This window comes from Bison bison, unplaced genomic scaffold, assembly GCF_000754665.1.
Source record: "Bison bison bison isolate TAMUID 2011002044 unplaced genomic scaffold, Bison_UMD1.0 scf7180017864533, whole genome shotgun sequence".
Classification (NCBI taxonomy): domain Eukaryota; kingdom Metazoa; phylum Chordata; class Mammalia; order Artiodactyla; family Bovidae; genus Bison; species Bison bison.
Genome location: NW_011495082.1, coordinates 10869907 through 10885000, shown reverse-complemented (window position 1 = coordinate 10885000; position 15094 = coordinate 10869907). Strand labels below are relative to the sequence as shown.

Here is a 15094-nt window from a genome sequence, read left to right as displayed (position 1 = left end):
AACCACTACAATATTGTAAAGTAATTAGCCTCCAACTAAAATAAATTAATTAATTTACAAAAAAAATAGTATAGATGAAGACTGGAGATACTGAAATCATTATATATTTTAGTTTCATATTTGGGTACTATTGGGCTATAGGCATTAATGTTTTTATTTTTATAGGAATGTTCTTTATTCTAAGGTGATAAACAAATTTTCAATATTGATCTAAAAATCACTGTTTCCTGTCTGTTTCTTAGAAGATAATTCTATTTAATTTTGTAAATTCTGTAAATATATAATAAATATATAATAGGTCACATCAGAAACTTGGAGTGTAAACCTGTTATCCCACATGCAGCCAGCCTTATTTCATAGTTTTTGATCTAAATGTGAATCATTGGTGATGTTGTCTTTCGATCTTAATAGGAAGATTATTTCTTTGGTAAGTGTTTCAACGCAATGGAGGTGGATGCATTAAACTCCTCACACCCCGTGTCCACACCCGTGGAGAACCCAGCTCAGATTCGTGAGATGTTTGATGAAGTTTCTTATGACAAGGTAAAAATGTATTCTAAGGATACAGTTTGCACACCAAACTTACTGGAGTGGAGAGGCTGTAGCTAGGGCTGTGGGGGGACTTTCCCTTCATAAGGACCGACGTGGACTGAAGGCTTTCTCTTGTCACTCAGGCTGACCAGAGTCAACTTTGTTAAGGCCTAACTTCAAGTTGGCTTAAAATCCTAAAGGCGGTACTGTTGTCAGTTCTTCACTTACTGTCGTAGGTGAATATTCGCAGTCTGCAGAAACTTTTTATTTATCCTTCAACAAATAGGTCTTGATTGAGCTTTAGCTTTGTATCAGGCAAAAACGCCTGCCCTTTCGTAGCTCTGGGTGCCTTCGGAAACAGTTGTCATGCAAAATGTGTTTAATAAAAGAACTGGAAATTGTTGCATATAATAGTTGGGAGATTTTATGTAAAAATCCATATTACTGGCTTCTCTTTGAAGGGGATAGAATTCTGGTCATACCAGGCTTCTGTTTCCCTCAGCAATGTGGACCGGAGCTAAGTCATGGCTCTGTTACGAGATCAGAATTCTGCTTTTCAACTTTCCCTTCCATTCCAACCATTTCCATTATCCTCACTGAGGCAGAGAACGTGCCATTTATCATAAAGCTTCACTGCTCTATGTGTAACAAAGGGAAAAGTATTTCATGTTTGCATGTTTCCATCAATAGTGCAGAGTAGATAAAAGCAGACATAAAACAGACGTATAAACACACACGTAGATCAATGGAATAGAGTAGAGCCCAGAAATCAACTCATGAATATAAGGTTAGCTTATGAAAAAGGACCCAAGAATATACAATGATAAATGGAGTCTCTTAAATAAATATCATTTAGTTCTTCTGACACCATATACAAAGGAATAAAACTGCACCACTGTCTTATACGACTCACAAAAACTAACTTGAAATGGATTAAAGACTTAAATGTTAGGATCAGAAACCATAAAACTCCTAAATGGAAAATAGAGAGAAAAAGCTTCTTGACATGTGTCTTTGCAGTGATTTTTGTTTTTTTTATATGTGACACCCAAAGCATAAGTGCATAAGCAACAAAGGCAAAAAGCAACAAGTGGAATCACACGAGATTAAAAACCACGTGTACAACAAGAACAGAGTGAAAGGCAGCCTACTGAACAGGGAGAGTATCTGAAAACCAGGCGTCTGACACGGGATTAATGTCCACAGTATATAAAGAACACATACAACTGGATTACTAAAGAAAACAATCTGATTTTATTTTTATTTGTTTTTTACACTTTATTTTTTAATTTAAATGCTTTTCATGGAAAGGCATTTTAAATAGAGCATTGTGTACATGTCAATCCCAAACTCCCAACCTCTCCCTCCCCACCACCCTTCCCTCCTGGTAACCATAAGTTTGTTCTCTGTGAGTCTATCAATATGTTCATTTGTATCATTTGCTTTAGATTCCACGTTTAAGCAATATCACATGACATTTGTCTAGCTCTATCTGGTTTACTTCAGTTAGTATGATGTAATCTCCAGCTCCATCCATGTTGCTGCAAATGGCATTATTTCATTCTTTGTAATGGCTGAGTAAAAACAATCTGATTTTAAAAGAACTGAATAGAAACTTTTCCAATGACAAACATATGACCAATAGGTACATTTTAAAGTGCTCAATGCCGCTAATCTTTGGGGAAATGCAAGTCAAAACACAATGAGACATCACTCCACACCTGTTAGAATGGCTAGTCTCATTTTGATATTTGGCAAAACTAATACAATTATGTAAAGTTAAAAAAAAAAAAAAGACAAATGGCAAGTGTTGAGAAGACGTGGAGAAAGGCAACCCATGTGCACTGTGGTGGGAATGTAACTGGGTCTGGCCACCATGGAAGACAGGATAGAAAACAAGATATTACAAAATAGAGATATCATAGCCAGCAATTCCACTTTGAGGAATTTATTCAAAGAAAACAAACAGTAGCTAAAAGAGAGACATGCACCCCATGTTCCTGGCAGCCTTATGTGCAATAGGCCAGATAGCTGTTTCCTAAAGTGTCCATTCCATGGTGGACTATTCAGCCAAAGAAAAAGGAAAGCTTGGCGCTTGTAACCACATGGTTGAATCTTGAGGGCATTATGCTAAATGAATTAAGTCAGACAAATCCGGTATGACCTCACTTATAGGTTAAATCTAAAAGCAAAAACACACGAAGAGTGAGTTCATAGATTGGTGGTTGCCAGGGGCTTAGGGAATAGGTGAAGATGTCAAAAAGTAAAAACTTGCAGTTATAAAATACATCATAGGGATATAATGTACAGCATGGAGTTGTAGTTAAAAGCATTGTATTGTGTGTTTGAAAGTTGCTAAGAGGAAATCTTAGAAGTCCTCCTCACAAGAAAAAAAAACTATAACTGTGTCGTGATGGGTGTTAACAAGGTGTACTGCGGTGATCCTTGTGCAGTATATGCAAGTCTTATATACCCGAAGCTGAAGTTATCTATCAATTATACCTCCATAAATCATACCTCACAAATCCTCGTCCTGTTGGCAGGGATATGCACTCAATGCAGACCTTCAGGGACCCAGGCTCTGCCCATCTAGTGACTCTACTGTCTCCTAGAACCAGAGAGAGAGAGAGACTGTCTCTACCTTGAGGGGACCTAAGACATTCTCTTGGAAAAGGAGATTTTGAGTTATGTCTTAAAGATGAATTGAGGCTTTTCAGGGAGTGAAGTAGGAAGGGTTTCCTAGGAAGGGGGACTCATGATTTCCTAGAAACTCAGGGTGGTGTTTTGAGCGAGAGGGAAGGAGGAAGGAGGAAAAGTTCTTGGTGGTTAGTTGTATGAAAAGTTCAGGGGGAGACAAAGAATGTGAAAGCATTTTTCTTTTCCTTGGACTTCTGTTGCTCGTTTGTCACCTGTCTGACCACTGGAGGTATTCGAGTTTGTGACCCGTGATTTAGGAGAGTGGGCGAGGAGGGGGAAGAGCTCTTATTACAGGAGTGCAGAGTGACTGGGACTTCTCTTGCCCTTTCTCACGTTGCTCTTGCTGGACCAGTTTTCTGTGCTCAAGGCTGCCAATTCTTGCCCAACGGGCTCTGCCATTTCTCACCTGTTCTCAACTTTGATTCCATCTCTCCCCACTCCTGCCCTAGAGGGGCGGCGGGAGGGCCACGTGGTGGTCCAAAGTCCTGTGTTTATTCTGCACCGACTCCCACTCGCCTGTGAATCATGGAAGCTGGCAGATGATGGGGAAGCTTGAATACTGACAAAAAATAGCAGTCCTGGTGACTAAAGCATGAAGAGTCGTACTGATCCCCTGCCTCAATCGGTCCAGGTGTAATCCACTTTTTCTATTTGTTCCACAAGTGATCAGATGCTAAAAATGTTACAGCATCTTAACGAGTGGCTCCAACATAGTGGCAGTATATGAGACGGAGGCCGACTATAGCTAACAATTATTTATATGGTCTTTTCAGGGAGCTTGTATTCTGAATATGCTAAGGGACTATCTTGGTGCCGATGCATTTAAAAGTGGCATTGTAAAGTATCTGCAGAAGTATAGCTATAAAAACACGAAAAACGAGGACCTGTGGAAGAGTATGGCGAGCGTGAGTATGTTTTCATGTGTCTCTGTGTTTGGGGTTGGCAGGCCTATTGCCTTATTTTGTTTTTGTTCTGTACCACATTCATTCCTCTGAGAAGAATCATGAGTGGTTTTTCTTTTTTTTCCCAAAGGACTGAGTGATGTGTTTATTTTTGGTTTTTAGATTTGCCCTACAGATGACACACAACGCATGGATGGATTTTGTTCTAGAGGTGAACATTCATCTTCAACCGCGGTAAGTTTTCACGTCTGTACGTGTTACCCCAAAGCCCATTCTTTTACTCCATTTTCTTGGAAGGATAACTCTGTGCCAAGCTTTCCGAGATCCTGGATCGTATCAGTCTCTCTGTAGATAAGGCTGCATTTAAACTATACCAGAGTGACAGCCTTTTACAGTTTTTCTTAAGTCTCTCTATACAAGGAAGTTTTCCAGCCATCTTTGGGAACATTATCTCACTGATATTAATTTCTTCAGCTTCACTCTCTGGAAAGCAGTAGATTTATGATGTGCTTCTGTGGTAGATTAGGACTATATCCATCAGGTTGTGTCAATTGTTTCCATAGCCCTTCATTTGTGGGAAGAAAAAAAAACATAGATGGCGTGAGCATTCTCAGGCACTTACGATGTGTCAGGCACGTGTGAAGCACTTACGTGTATAATCTGCTTTATTCTTCACAATAAGCCTATGAGCAAATGCTATTACCCCTATTTTTACAGCTGGGGAAATGAAATCCAAAGGCATATGATTAGTGAATTGCAGAGCGGGGATTTGAATTGAGATCTAACTCATGTCTTTAACTGCTAAGCTATAAAGAATTCATAACACCTGAATCACAAAGCAGCCTGAGTCTCTGTTTATCTGGCCTGTGGGATATTTTCACAGGTAACTCAGTGTGAGCCTGGAGATTCAACAGTATTATATCCACTCGATTTTTATTTTCTTGGCTGTTTTGCTTTCAGAGACAGATTTATTCCATAGTTTCTAGACGTGTCCCGTGGAATGTTTTATCCTTTCATTAGCTCTTAAATATTATTTGAAAGCTTTTTTAGTATCAAAGAATAAATGCTCGTTTGCGTTAATGGCTGGGTGTTGGGTTGTGGGCCACGTCGGTTTTATCACTTGGGAAGTACGGGCTTTCGATGGAGCACTTTTTCCCCAATCTTGCTTGTTGGATAGACAGCATCCTTACAGAGGTGTTGCACACCTGGCCACTTTCTGCTCTTTCTCTCCCTGACTTCATACACATGCCTGCTTTTGTGCCCGATGCCAAACCCAAGGTCTGCCCAGGAGAACCAGGTATGGTACCTGTTTTTAAGACAGAAGAAAAGGAGAGAATGAAAAGTGAATAGTTAGTGCTCTGATGGATATGCTATGGCTGGAGCCAGCAGGGGAAGGGAGCGGGCTTGGGGCTGGGAGCAGAGGAAGGGACAGAGAAGAGCTTCACCAGCTGCAGCCCCTGCAAGCTCAAGCTTGGGCTCTCTTCTCAGAGGTGGGTCCAAGTAGTTCACGTATCTGCCTTTTTCTCATAAACCAGCACTGGCGACAGGAAGGCCTTGATGTGAAAACCATGATGAACACCTGGACGCTGCAGAAGGGTTTCCCCCTGATAACCATCACCGTGAGAGGCAGGAACGTACATATGAAGCAAGAGTACTATGTGAAAGGCGTGGCCGATGCCCCAGAAACTGGGTAAGGTTCACAGGGAGAAGCTCATTTGTTGCCTCGGTAATGACGTCTGCCTGGTAGGATGAACCCTTGTTTTTGAACTAGTACCCTTCCCTTTGTTGCAAAACACGTTAATCAAATCTAAATACCCTATGAAGTTGACTTACACACCACCATCTTTTCAAAAGGATAAAGATGATATATAATTACTTTAGCATTCTCATGGTTTGTAGTTAGACATGATGGTAATTTTCAGTTACTGGATTGAAGTCAGCTCTAAGCGTTTGTCACTAAATTACAACCATGCCTGTCAGTAGGGTAGGAGCAAGGACATAAACATTCAGGTGATTTCCGGGAAATGCAAGAGACTTGATTCTCTTTTTTGCCAGTCTGATTTGGATCCCCAAACCTGTTTGTCAGCTTAACACTACAGAGGACATTGCTGGAAATGAGACACTGCAACTTGACTGACGCTGCTGCTGCTGCTGCGTTGCTTCAGTCGTGTCCAACTCTGTGAGACCCCATAGACGGCAGCCCACAGGCTCCCCCGTCCCTGGGATTCTCCAGGCAAGAACACTGGAGTGGGTTGCCATTTCCTTCTCCAATGCATGAAAGTGAAAAGTGAAAGTGAAGTCGCTCAGTCGCTGGATGGACACTGTTAAAAATTTTTTTTTTTTGAAATGATTTCAGACCTCTGGAGAAGTTAGAAGGAGAGCAAAGAATTCCCGTATAATCTTGGCCCAGATATGTGTTAACTCTTCACCACATTTATTTTATATGTCTATATATAACCTAAAATATCAAACAATTCCAAAAATATGATCTTTATTTCTCTGTATATATGGCAAACATATTTTTAACTGAGAGTAAGTTGGAGGCATGATTCCTCTTCACTCTGAAATACTTCAGTGTGTTGTTCAGTTGTTAAGTCGTGTCCAACCCTGTGACTTCATAAACTGCAGAATGCCAGGCTTCTCTGGCTCTCACTGTCTACTGGAGTTTGCCAAACTCATGTCCATTGAGTTGGTGATGCCATCCAACCATCTCATCCTCTGCTGCCCTCTTCTCCTTTTGCCTTCAATCTTTCCCAGCATCAGGGTATTTTCCAGTGAATCAGCTCTTCACATCAGGTGGCCAAATTATTGGAGCTTCAGCTTCAGCATCAGTCCTTCCAATGAATATTCAGGGTTGATTTCCTTTAGGATTGACTGGTTTGATCTCCTTGCTGTCCAAGGGACTCTCAAGAGTCTTCTCCAACACCACAGTTCAAAAGCATCAATTCTTCAGCACTCAGCCTCTTTATGGTTCAACTCTCATATCCACACATGACTGCTGGAAAAATCATAGCTTTCACTACACGGATCTTTGTTGGCAAAGTGATGTCTCTGCTTTGTAATATGCTGTCTAGGTTTGTCATAGCTTTTCTTTCAAGGAGCAAGTGTCTTTTAATTTCCTGGCTGCAGTCACTGTCTGCAGCCCAAGAAAATAAAATCAGTTACTGTTTCCACTATTTCCCCATCTATTTGTCATAAGTAGTATTTTCTAAAAAGAAGAAAATTGATTTATATAATCACAGAACCTTTATCAGAATTATGAAATGAACTTGATATAATACTATTATCAAATGTATCAACCTTATTCAACTTTACTCAGTGGTCCTAATCATGTCTTTATAGCAAAAGAAAAAAAAAGAAAAAACCTGGTTCAGGATTTAATATAGGATCAGATTGTATTACTTGTCACATGTCTTTAGTTCTTTGATTTCTGAACCAGCTCCTCAGTCTGTCTTTCTTGACCTTGATATTTTTGAAGAGTAGAGGATAGCTATTTTAAAGACTGTCCTTTAATTTGGGTTTTCTGCTGGTTTTATTTTTTCACAGTCAGATTCAGCTTGTGCATCCTTGGCAGGAATTCCATGGAAGTGATGCTGTGCTCTTCTGAGTATATGGAAGGCACAGGCTGTCAACTCCCCTACTTCTGGTGGTCTCACTTTACAGTCACGCCCCCTGAGATCCCTGTGAGACTATCAGGGCTCCCTTGAGCCCAGATTCCTAGCTCTATTCAAGGAGTCCAAGAAGAATGAATCGAATCCGAACTGGCAGCTCCCACAAAGCTGGAAATGGGCTGGGATGTTTTGAGCTCTTAACTCTAGCTGTTTCGGGTACCCTCTTTGTTTAAACAAGCCAGTGCCTGGCACATGGTGGGTGATTTAGGAACTGCTTGCATTGAATCGCAAGTGAACTGTCTGTCTTCCTTTTCTTAGGTTCCTGTGGCATGTCCCACTGACATTCATTACCAGCAAATCAGACGCAGTCCAACGCTTTTTGCTGAAGACAAGAACAGGTAATTTGTTGTAGACCTAACTAGTGTACTTCAAGAAGGAACCGTTTAAATGTATAGGATTTAGATAATCAGTTTTCCTGGGTATTTATCTTGGTTAAAACAAAAATGATCGGGTCAGACTTCATCTTCAGCAGATCCCTGACTTTCAATTTCTAGTGAAGAATATAGGTTTGAAAATACTGTCCAGTTGCAAAAAAGAAGGCCAATATCTTGCCAGGTAGGGAATAAAACAGGTGAGTTATATAATGCTGAGGAGGAGAGACACTTGGGAAAATCGCCCCCGACATTAACATTGATGGGTTGTATCATACATGTGGCCTGAAACCTGGCAGCATTCTTCTCATAAGTCTATAAATCTCACAAAATTCATGTCTTAAACTAGTATTGGCTTTTGTCTATTGGGATGCTGTTTTCTGGTTTCTTAAAGCAGTGCGTTCAATATGAAACTCATTTCAGTGTTAAAGTTGTTGAGTATTAAGCCTGCCTTTAGTTTCCTTGTCGTCTCTGATCAGAAAAGCTTTTACCAGACAAGAGAGAAAACGGAGCTGTGATTTACTTTATTTGCTCTAGATGTGCTCATCCTCCCAGAAGAGGTGGAATGGATCAAATTTAATGTCGGAATGAATGGCTATTACATTGTGCATTATGAGGATGATGGATGGGACTCTCTGACTGGCCTTTTAAAAGGAACACACACGGCAATCAGCAGTAACGATCGGGCCAGTCTCATTAACAATGCATTTCAGCTTGTCAGGTAATGCAAGCCCCCCTCACAGTCTTGGTTTATTCCTGAAAGCTGCTGTTATCGTTCAAATCTCTGATTTCTAAAGATGAAAACGATTGATTGCTAATAAGAAATTGAAGGATGTTTTCTCCCAAGTTCTCCTAACAATTCAGGGTTGCTTTTAGCCTCAGGATTAACCTCTTATCTGTGTCTGCTGAGGACCGAGGTAAAGAAAGGAATCTGTATTGGATCAGATGAAGGCAGAAGTGTAGAAAACCACGAGACCGACATCCCGGAGAAGTCCTTTGCCTGGCCCTTAAATCCTAGCCCAGCAGCTTTTCCTGGCCTTGCTGTATGTAACAGATCAGGTTTCTCCCTGCCGGGTGAAGGCTGCTTAGAAGACTAAGGTTGCCCAGACCCAAGCTGTCATCATTACATCTCTTGGACTAAAGGAGAGCAGTTCCCCTGTCCCATCCCCATGCTCCCACGCTACCCAAACTGGATGCCTGGACGTCACAGCATCTTTATGGCATGCAGCTCATAGGACATGGTCCAGCCAAATGACCTTTGAGTGGGAGAGGATAATGTTCACTTTTTTTTTTCCCCCATAACACTGGCTTTTCAGGAAATCTTCCCCATGCCTAAAACTCAAACTTCTTCACTCTTTAGGTAGAAGTGACGTTCAAGAGGAATCCCCCAAGTGGGAGAGAATACTGTAATTCTCAGCTCCATGTCTCTCTGCTCTAAAATGTTGAGTTCTTCCAGTGACAGAAATCAGTGGGGGGTAAAGATAGGGGTTGCGTATGAAGCCGTTTCTGCCTGCCTGAATATATTCCCCTCTGTAGCGCACCGCTGCTTAAATCACTGCGTTTACTTATGTGAGTGTGTACCCTACCACTGAGGCTTTTAAGACCAACTCTCATTATAATGATGAATTTTTTAGATCTATATTCAGTTTCTTTTTTACTTGTAAAAAATTTTTTTAATTGATTTATGTTAATTGGAGGCTAATTACTTAACAATATTGTATTGGTTTTGCCATACATTGACATGAGTCAGCCACAGGTGTACATGTGTCCCTCATCCTGAACCCCCCTCCCACCTCCTCCCTATCCCATCCCTCTGGGTCGTCCCAGTGCACCAGCCCTGAGCACCCTGTATCATGCATCGAACCTGGACTGGCGATCTGTTTCACATGTGATAATATACATGTTTCAATGCTATTCTCTCAAATCATCCCACCCTTGCCTTCCCCCACAGAGTCCAAAATTCTGTTCTTATATTCAGTTTCTGTTTGAAACGGAGACCAGGATGTGTTAACTCCAGGGACTCATACTGCTGACTGAGTGGCAGCCTCTCTGGTGAAGCTTCCTGAGGGATCTTTGGTCACAGTTCCCGTTTCACACTGGCAGTCCAGCAAGGTTCGATGTTTCCTAGAGGGACAGATGCTGACCTGCTGCCATTGTGTCTTAACCACAACTAGCAGAGCTGGTGAACCCTAGCTCTGCTATTCGAGAAAGTTCCTTCACAGTGCAAAATGCCACATGTGTTATGTTTGACAGGAAAGCTATTAGAATAAAGGTCATTATCTGTAAGGAGTTGTCTGTATCTGACTGAATATTTTGCTGGAAGCTTGTTAAAATAACTTTTGAAGCAAATAGTTGATTTCCTGGATTTTTCTTTCAAACTGCTAACCCCGGTGTCTCTTGACCAGCATTGGAAAGCTGTCAATTGAAAAAGCCTTGGATTTAACCTTGTACCTGAAGCATGAAACTGAAATCATGCCAGTGTTTCAAGGTTTGAATGAGCTGATACCGATGTATAAGTTAATGGAGAAGAGAGAGATGAATGAAGTGGAAACTCAATTCAAGGTAAAAGGCTGGAATAAATTGAATAGTTTTAGATAACCGGTTTGCTTTGGTGTGGGTGTGGAAAAGATTTCTTACCACGGTGTATATTTTATACATGTCTTGACATATTTTAAAGAAAATCACCATTATCTCCATATCTGAGTTGACCCGTGAAGATTTCAGTTTTATTTTGGCACTAAAAACAGGCATGGTACTGTCAGATCCTTTTCTTAAGTTTCAGGGGCTTGTCATTCCCTTGTGTGGCTAATTCTTTTTGTCATTTTACTTCTGTATTGTGATGGTTGCTCTTAAGATTTTCTGGGACTCAGGTACTTAAGCAGGAGGCACACAGTTGTTACTTTTGGTAAAATGTCATGAAGTCTTGTTGTATAATTTGCTCTCAAAACGTCACATCGACTGTCTCTCTTACTGTGTTTTGAAAGTGGTAGCCCATCCTGATTTTAAGTAGACTAAGTATATGTTTATAAGATGGTTAGGAAAATACTCGAATTGTGCATCATTTCTTGCTTTTGACCCCTTTTATAATTAAATAGAAACCGAACCGCATGGTTTTGAAAATCTGAGTTGGCCTAAGCTTTAAGAAGCAATTCCCATCACCTGAGGGTGTACTGAGTTCTATAAAACCACGAGATGACTGGTGACCGGTGTGGCTTTCCCACAGGCCTTTCTCATCAGGCTGCTGAGGGACCTCATTGACAAGCAGACGTGGACGGATGAGGGCTCCGTCTCGGAGCGAATGCTGCGGAGTCAGCTGCTCCTCCTCGCCTGCGTGCGCAAGTACCAGCCCTGCGTGCAGAAGGCAGAAGGCTATTTCAGACAGTGGCAGGAAGCCGGTGGAAACCTCAGGTCTGTGTTTTTTGACCAACTAGTTTGTTCATGTAAGGGGTATCTTTTCTGTTTTCCATCATTATGACTCAATGTTGGGGGCAAAAAAGAAACAAGTATGGATAAGACTCTTGTGGTGCTCTTTGGGGAAAATATATATATTTTTTCTTTTAGGTTTATCTATGCCCCTCTCAACTTTCTGCTCGAAGACATGCTAAGAGGAAACTTCTATGCATAAAAGTCAAATATCTGAACAGTTAGAATGGGATTAGAATATTTACTGGGGGTTTTTGTATAGCTAAGGATACAAAAGGGCTTCCTTTGTGGCTCAACTGGTAAAGAATCTGCCTGCAATGTGGGAGACTGGGGATCAATCCCTGGGTTGGGAAGATCCCCTGGAGCTAAGGGAAAGGCTAACCACTCCATGATTCTGGCCGGGAGAGTTCCATGAACTTTATAGTCCATGGGGTCACAAAGAGTCGGGACACAACTGAGTGAGTTTCACTTGGCCCCAGATAATCCTTTCTTTTGGGTTTCCCTGATAGCTCAGTCGGTAAAGACTGCCTGCAATGCAGGAGACCCCAGTTCTATTGGGGTTGGGAAGATCTGCTGGAGAAGGGATAGGCTACCCACTCCTGTATTCTTGGTTTTTCCTGGTGGCTCAGCTGGTGAAGAATCCGCCTGCAATGCAGGAGACCTGGCTTCGATCCCTGGGTTGGGAAGATCCCCTGGAGCAGGGAAAGGCTACCCACTCCAGTATTCTTGCCTGGGGAATTCCATGGACTAGGTGGCAAAGTGTGACACGACTCTCACACGAGTGACATGGGGTGGCAAAGAGTCGGACACGACTGAGCAACTTTCACTTCACTTCAAGGATACAAAGGTGGCATCTCAGGTGGCTCTAGTGGTAAAGAACCTGCCTGCCAATGCAGGAGACGCAAGAGACACAGGTTCTATCCCTGGGTTGGGAAGATCCCCTGGAGTAGAAAGTGGCAACCTGTTACAGTATTCTTGCCAGGATAATCCCATGGACAGAGGAGCCTGGCAAAGTCAGACATGACTGAGTGCGTGCGCGTGCACACACACACACACAAGGATACAAAACCTTGTTAGACTGAGACAGCTGTGCTGGACAGGAAGAGAGGCAGTGCCTCTCATCAGAGCTTTTTCAGGCCTCTCAAGCTCCCGACAGGTGGGGAGGGGACACAGAGGGATACGGGGCAGGGACCAAGTCCTTTTACATTTGTGGCTTAAATCCCATGCAGGAAATACTAAGCTAACAACATACGCACTTCCGTTTAAAGAAGTGCCTGCAAACAGTGGTCCTTTTGGGTTCCTGACTTTTGTTCATAGACTTCATCTTAAGTCTAGTTTGAATTTTTTTTCTTTTGTCTTGAAAAGTGACTACCTATTGAGTCACTTGGCATCATTCAAGTATGTTAGAAACAGATGTATTTAAAGAAGTGGCATTTCACAGTGTATTTTTGAGAAAGCTACTTAAAACCTAATTTCAGTTACTCTTTCTTGCCTCTTTCATAAAATGTTACTGAAGGAAAGAGGTTGTTTTTATTTATATTTCCAAGCACACATCTCTGATTGTGGAACAGTTTATCACTTCATAAGTAAGTCTCCTGCATGCAAACACACTTCCTTCATCCCAGCCTCTCTCCTGGTGTGTTCTTTTCCACAGCCTGCCCAACGATGTGACCTTGGCAGTGTTTGCCGTGGGGGCCCAGACCCTCGAAGGATGGGATTTTCTTTATAGTAAATACCAGTCGTCATTGTCCAGTACTGAGAAAAACCAAATTGAATTTGCTCTCTGTATCAGCCAAAATAAAGAAAAGCTTCAGTGGTGAGTAATTCATTCATGTTCATGTAGCCAAGAGGAACTAAATGAGAGCAGATCCTTCTGGCATCTATTTTCGTTCTCTTGGCCAGGAACCGCGTTTTCTGCTGGGAACATTTATGCAGGAGAGTGCACATCTAATGTGTATGGTAAATAATTAGGGAGCAGCGAGTGTTAGGAAAAATATTTTGAGGAGTATGTATTTGTGTATCTTTAACACATTTAGAAATATATACTTGGTATCCTTATTTAGCCACTTGTGAGCAAAAAGAGAGAATATATGAGAAGGGGTGTTGTAAATATAAATGTTAGTTTTTATTATTATGTAGCTATAGTGAGTTTCTCAGCTTTTTTTTCTTTCACAAATCATTGTATTAAAAAGTTCAGAACTTTTTCCAGGGCCTCTTCATTGCTAACACGTCTCTTAATCATTCTAGGCTACTAGATCAAAGTTTTAAGGGAGATGTAATAAAAACTCAAGAGTTTCCAGATATTCTTAGAGCTATTGGCAGAAACCCAGTGGGATATCCGTTGGCCTGGCAGTTTCTGAGGGAAAACTGGAACAAACTTGTGCAAAAGTAAGTCGTGCCAAAAACTGTGCCGTGACTGGGAAAAATTCCTGAACTTCGCTGTGTTTTAGCCAAGTTTGTCAGGTATCAGGGGTTATCCAAAGGGATTCTTTTGACTGAAGATAAGAGATAGAGGTACCCAAAATATCCTTAGAAAATATGAAACTCTAATTCAGTGCTAACTAGTGGATCTGGGTGGTCAAGTTTTTCATGCCACGTGGAATAATCTCTTCCTGTACCCTGTGAACTATATGAAGCCTTCTTCTGCACAGTTCAATCCAAGTCTTCTATTTAGTACTTGCGCATTGCATCTGCCTTTATAAGTAGCACTTATTACTTGTGTCATTTTCTTTTGGGTACTTTAGCTTTTATTCAGTGGCTGGTGTGTTTATTTTTTACAACTAGATCTTAGCCCCTTGGAGCTAAGGATCATGTCGTATCTTTTTCATGCCTAACTAGTGTTTGGTGGATTGCTATAACATTTGTTGAGGCACTTAAAAGTACATATAGAATGAGCAAATACTTCATAATACATTTTGACAATTTCTATTTCTAGGTTTGAACTTGGCTCAAATTCCATAGCCTACATGGTAACGGGAACAACAGATCAGTTCTCAACAAGAGCACGGCTCGAAGAGGTAAAAAAATAAATAAATAAATAAAAATATTTCTTTTTAAACCTAAGTGACAGTTAGCTACTAGGTTATCTGATAAATAGGGGATCAGCAAAATACTTGAAGGGCCTGCTGAGTTAGAAGTGAATTTTGTCACTGAGTACATGTTCTTTCTGGCTGTGTGTTTTGTTCAGTATGGTGGTTTTGATTTTAGCAAAAAATCAGTTACAAATAATTGAAAGCTGTTCCTCTCCCCATACATAGAAGTCTTTTTTAGGGCTTAAAATTTTAGGGCTTAAAAAAATTACTTTAGACATCTAATCCCTGTTTGCTGCTGCTAAGTCGCTTCAGTCATGTCCGACTCTGTGCGACCCCATAGACGGCAGCCCACCAGGCTCCCCCGTCCCTGGGATTCTCCAGGCAAGAACACTGGAGTGGGTTGCCATTTCCTTCTCCAATGCAGGGAAGTGAAAAGTGAAAGTGAAGTCGCTCAGTCATGTCCGACT

The 15094-nt window shown here is 41.4% G+C and overlaps 1 protein-coding gene across 1 annotated transcript in view; it reads left to right on the top strand.

Moving 5' to 3' along the window:
* The window catches only part of ERAP1 (endoplasmic reticulum aminopeptidase 1), a 36881-nt gene that overhangs the window by 16261 nt on the left and 5526 nt on the right, over positions 1–15094 (top strand). The window contains exons 8-18 of the mRNA XM_010831957.1: positions 412–543; positions 4002–4133; positions 4293–4364; positions 5666–5820; positions 8060–8139; positions 8710–8893; positions 10578–10734; positions 11396–11580; positions 13250–13411; positions 13843–13983; positions 14531–14612. Of these exons, the coding sequence (XP_010830259.1) occupies positions 412–543; positions 4002–4133; positions 4293–4364; positions 5666–5820; positions 8060–8139; positions 8710–8893; positions 10578–10734; positions 11396–11580; positions 13250–13411; positions 13843–13983; positions 14531–14612 (1482 nt within the window). The remainder of the gene's footprint in view (positions 1–411; positions 544–4001; positions 4134–4292; positions 4365–5665; positions 5821–8059; positions 8140–8709; positions 8894–10577; positions 10735–11395; positions 11581–13249; positions 13412–13842; positions 13984–14530; positions 14613–15094) is intronic.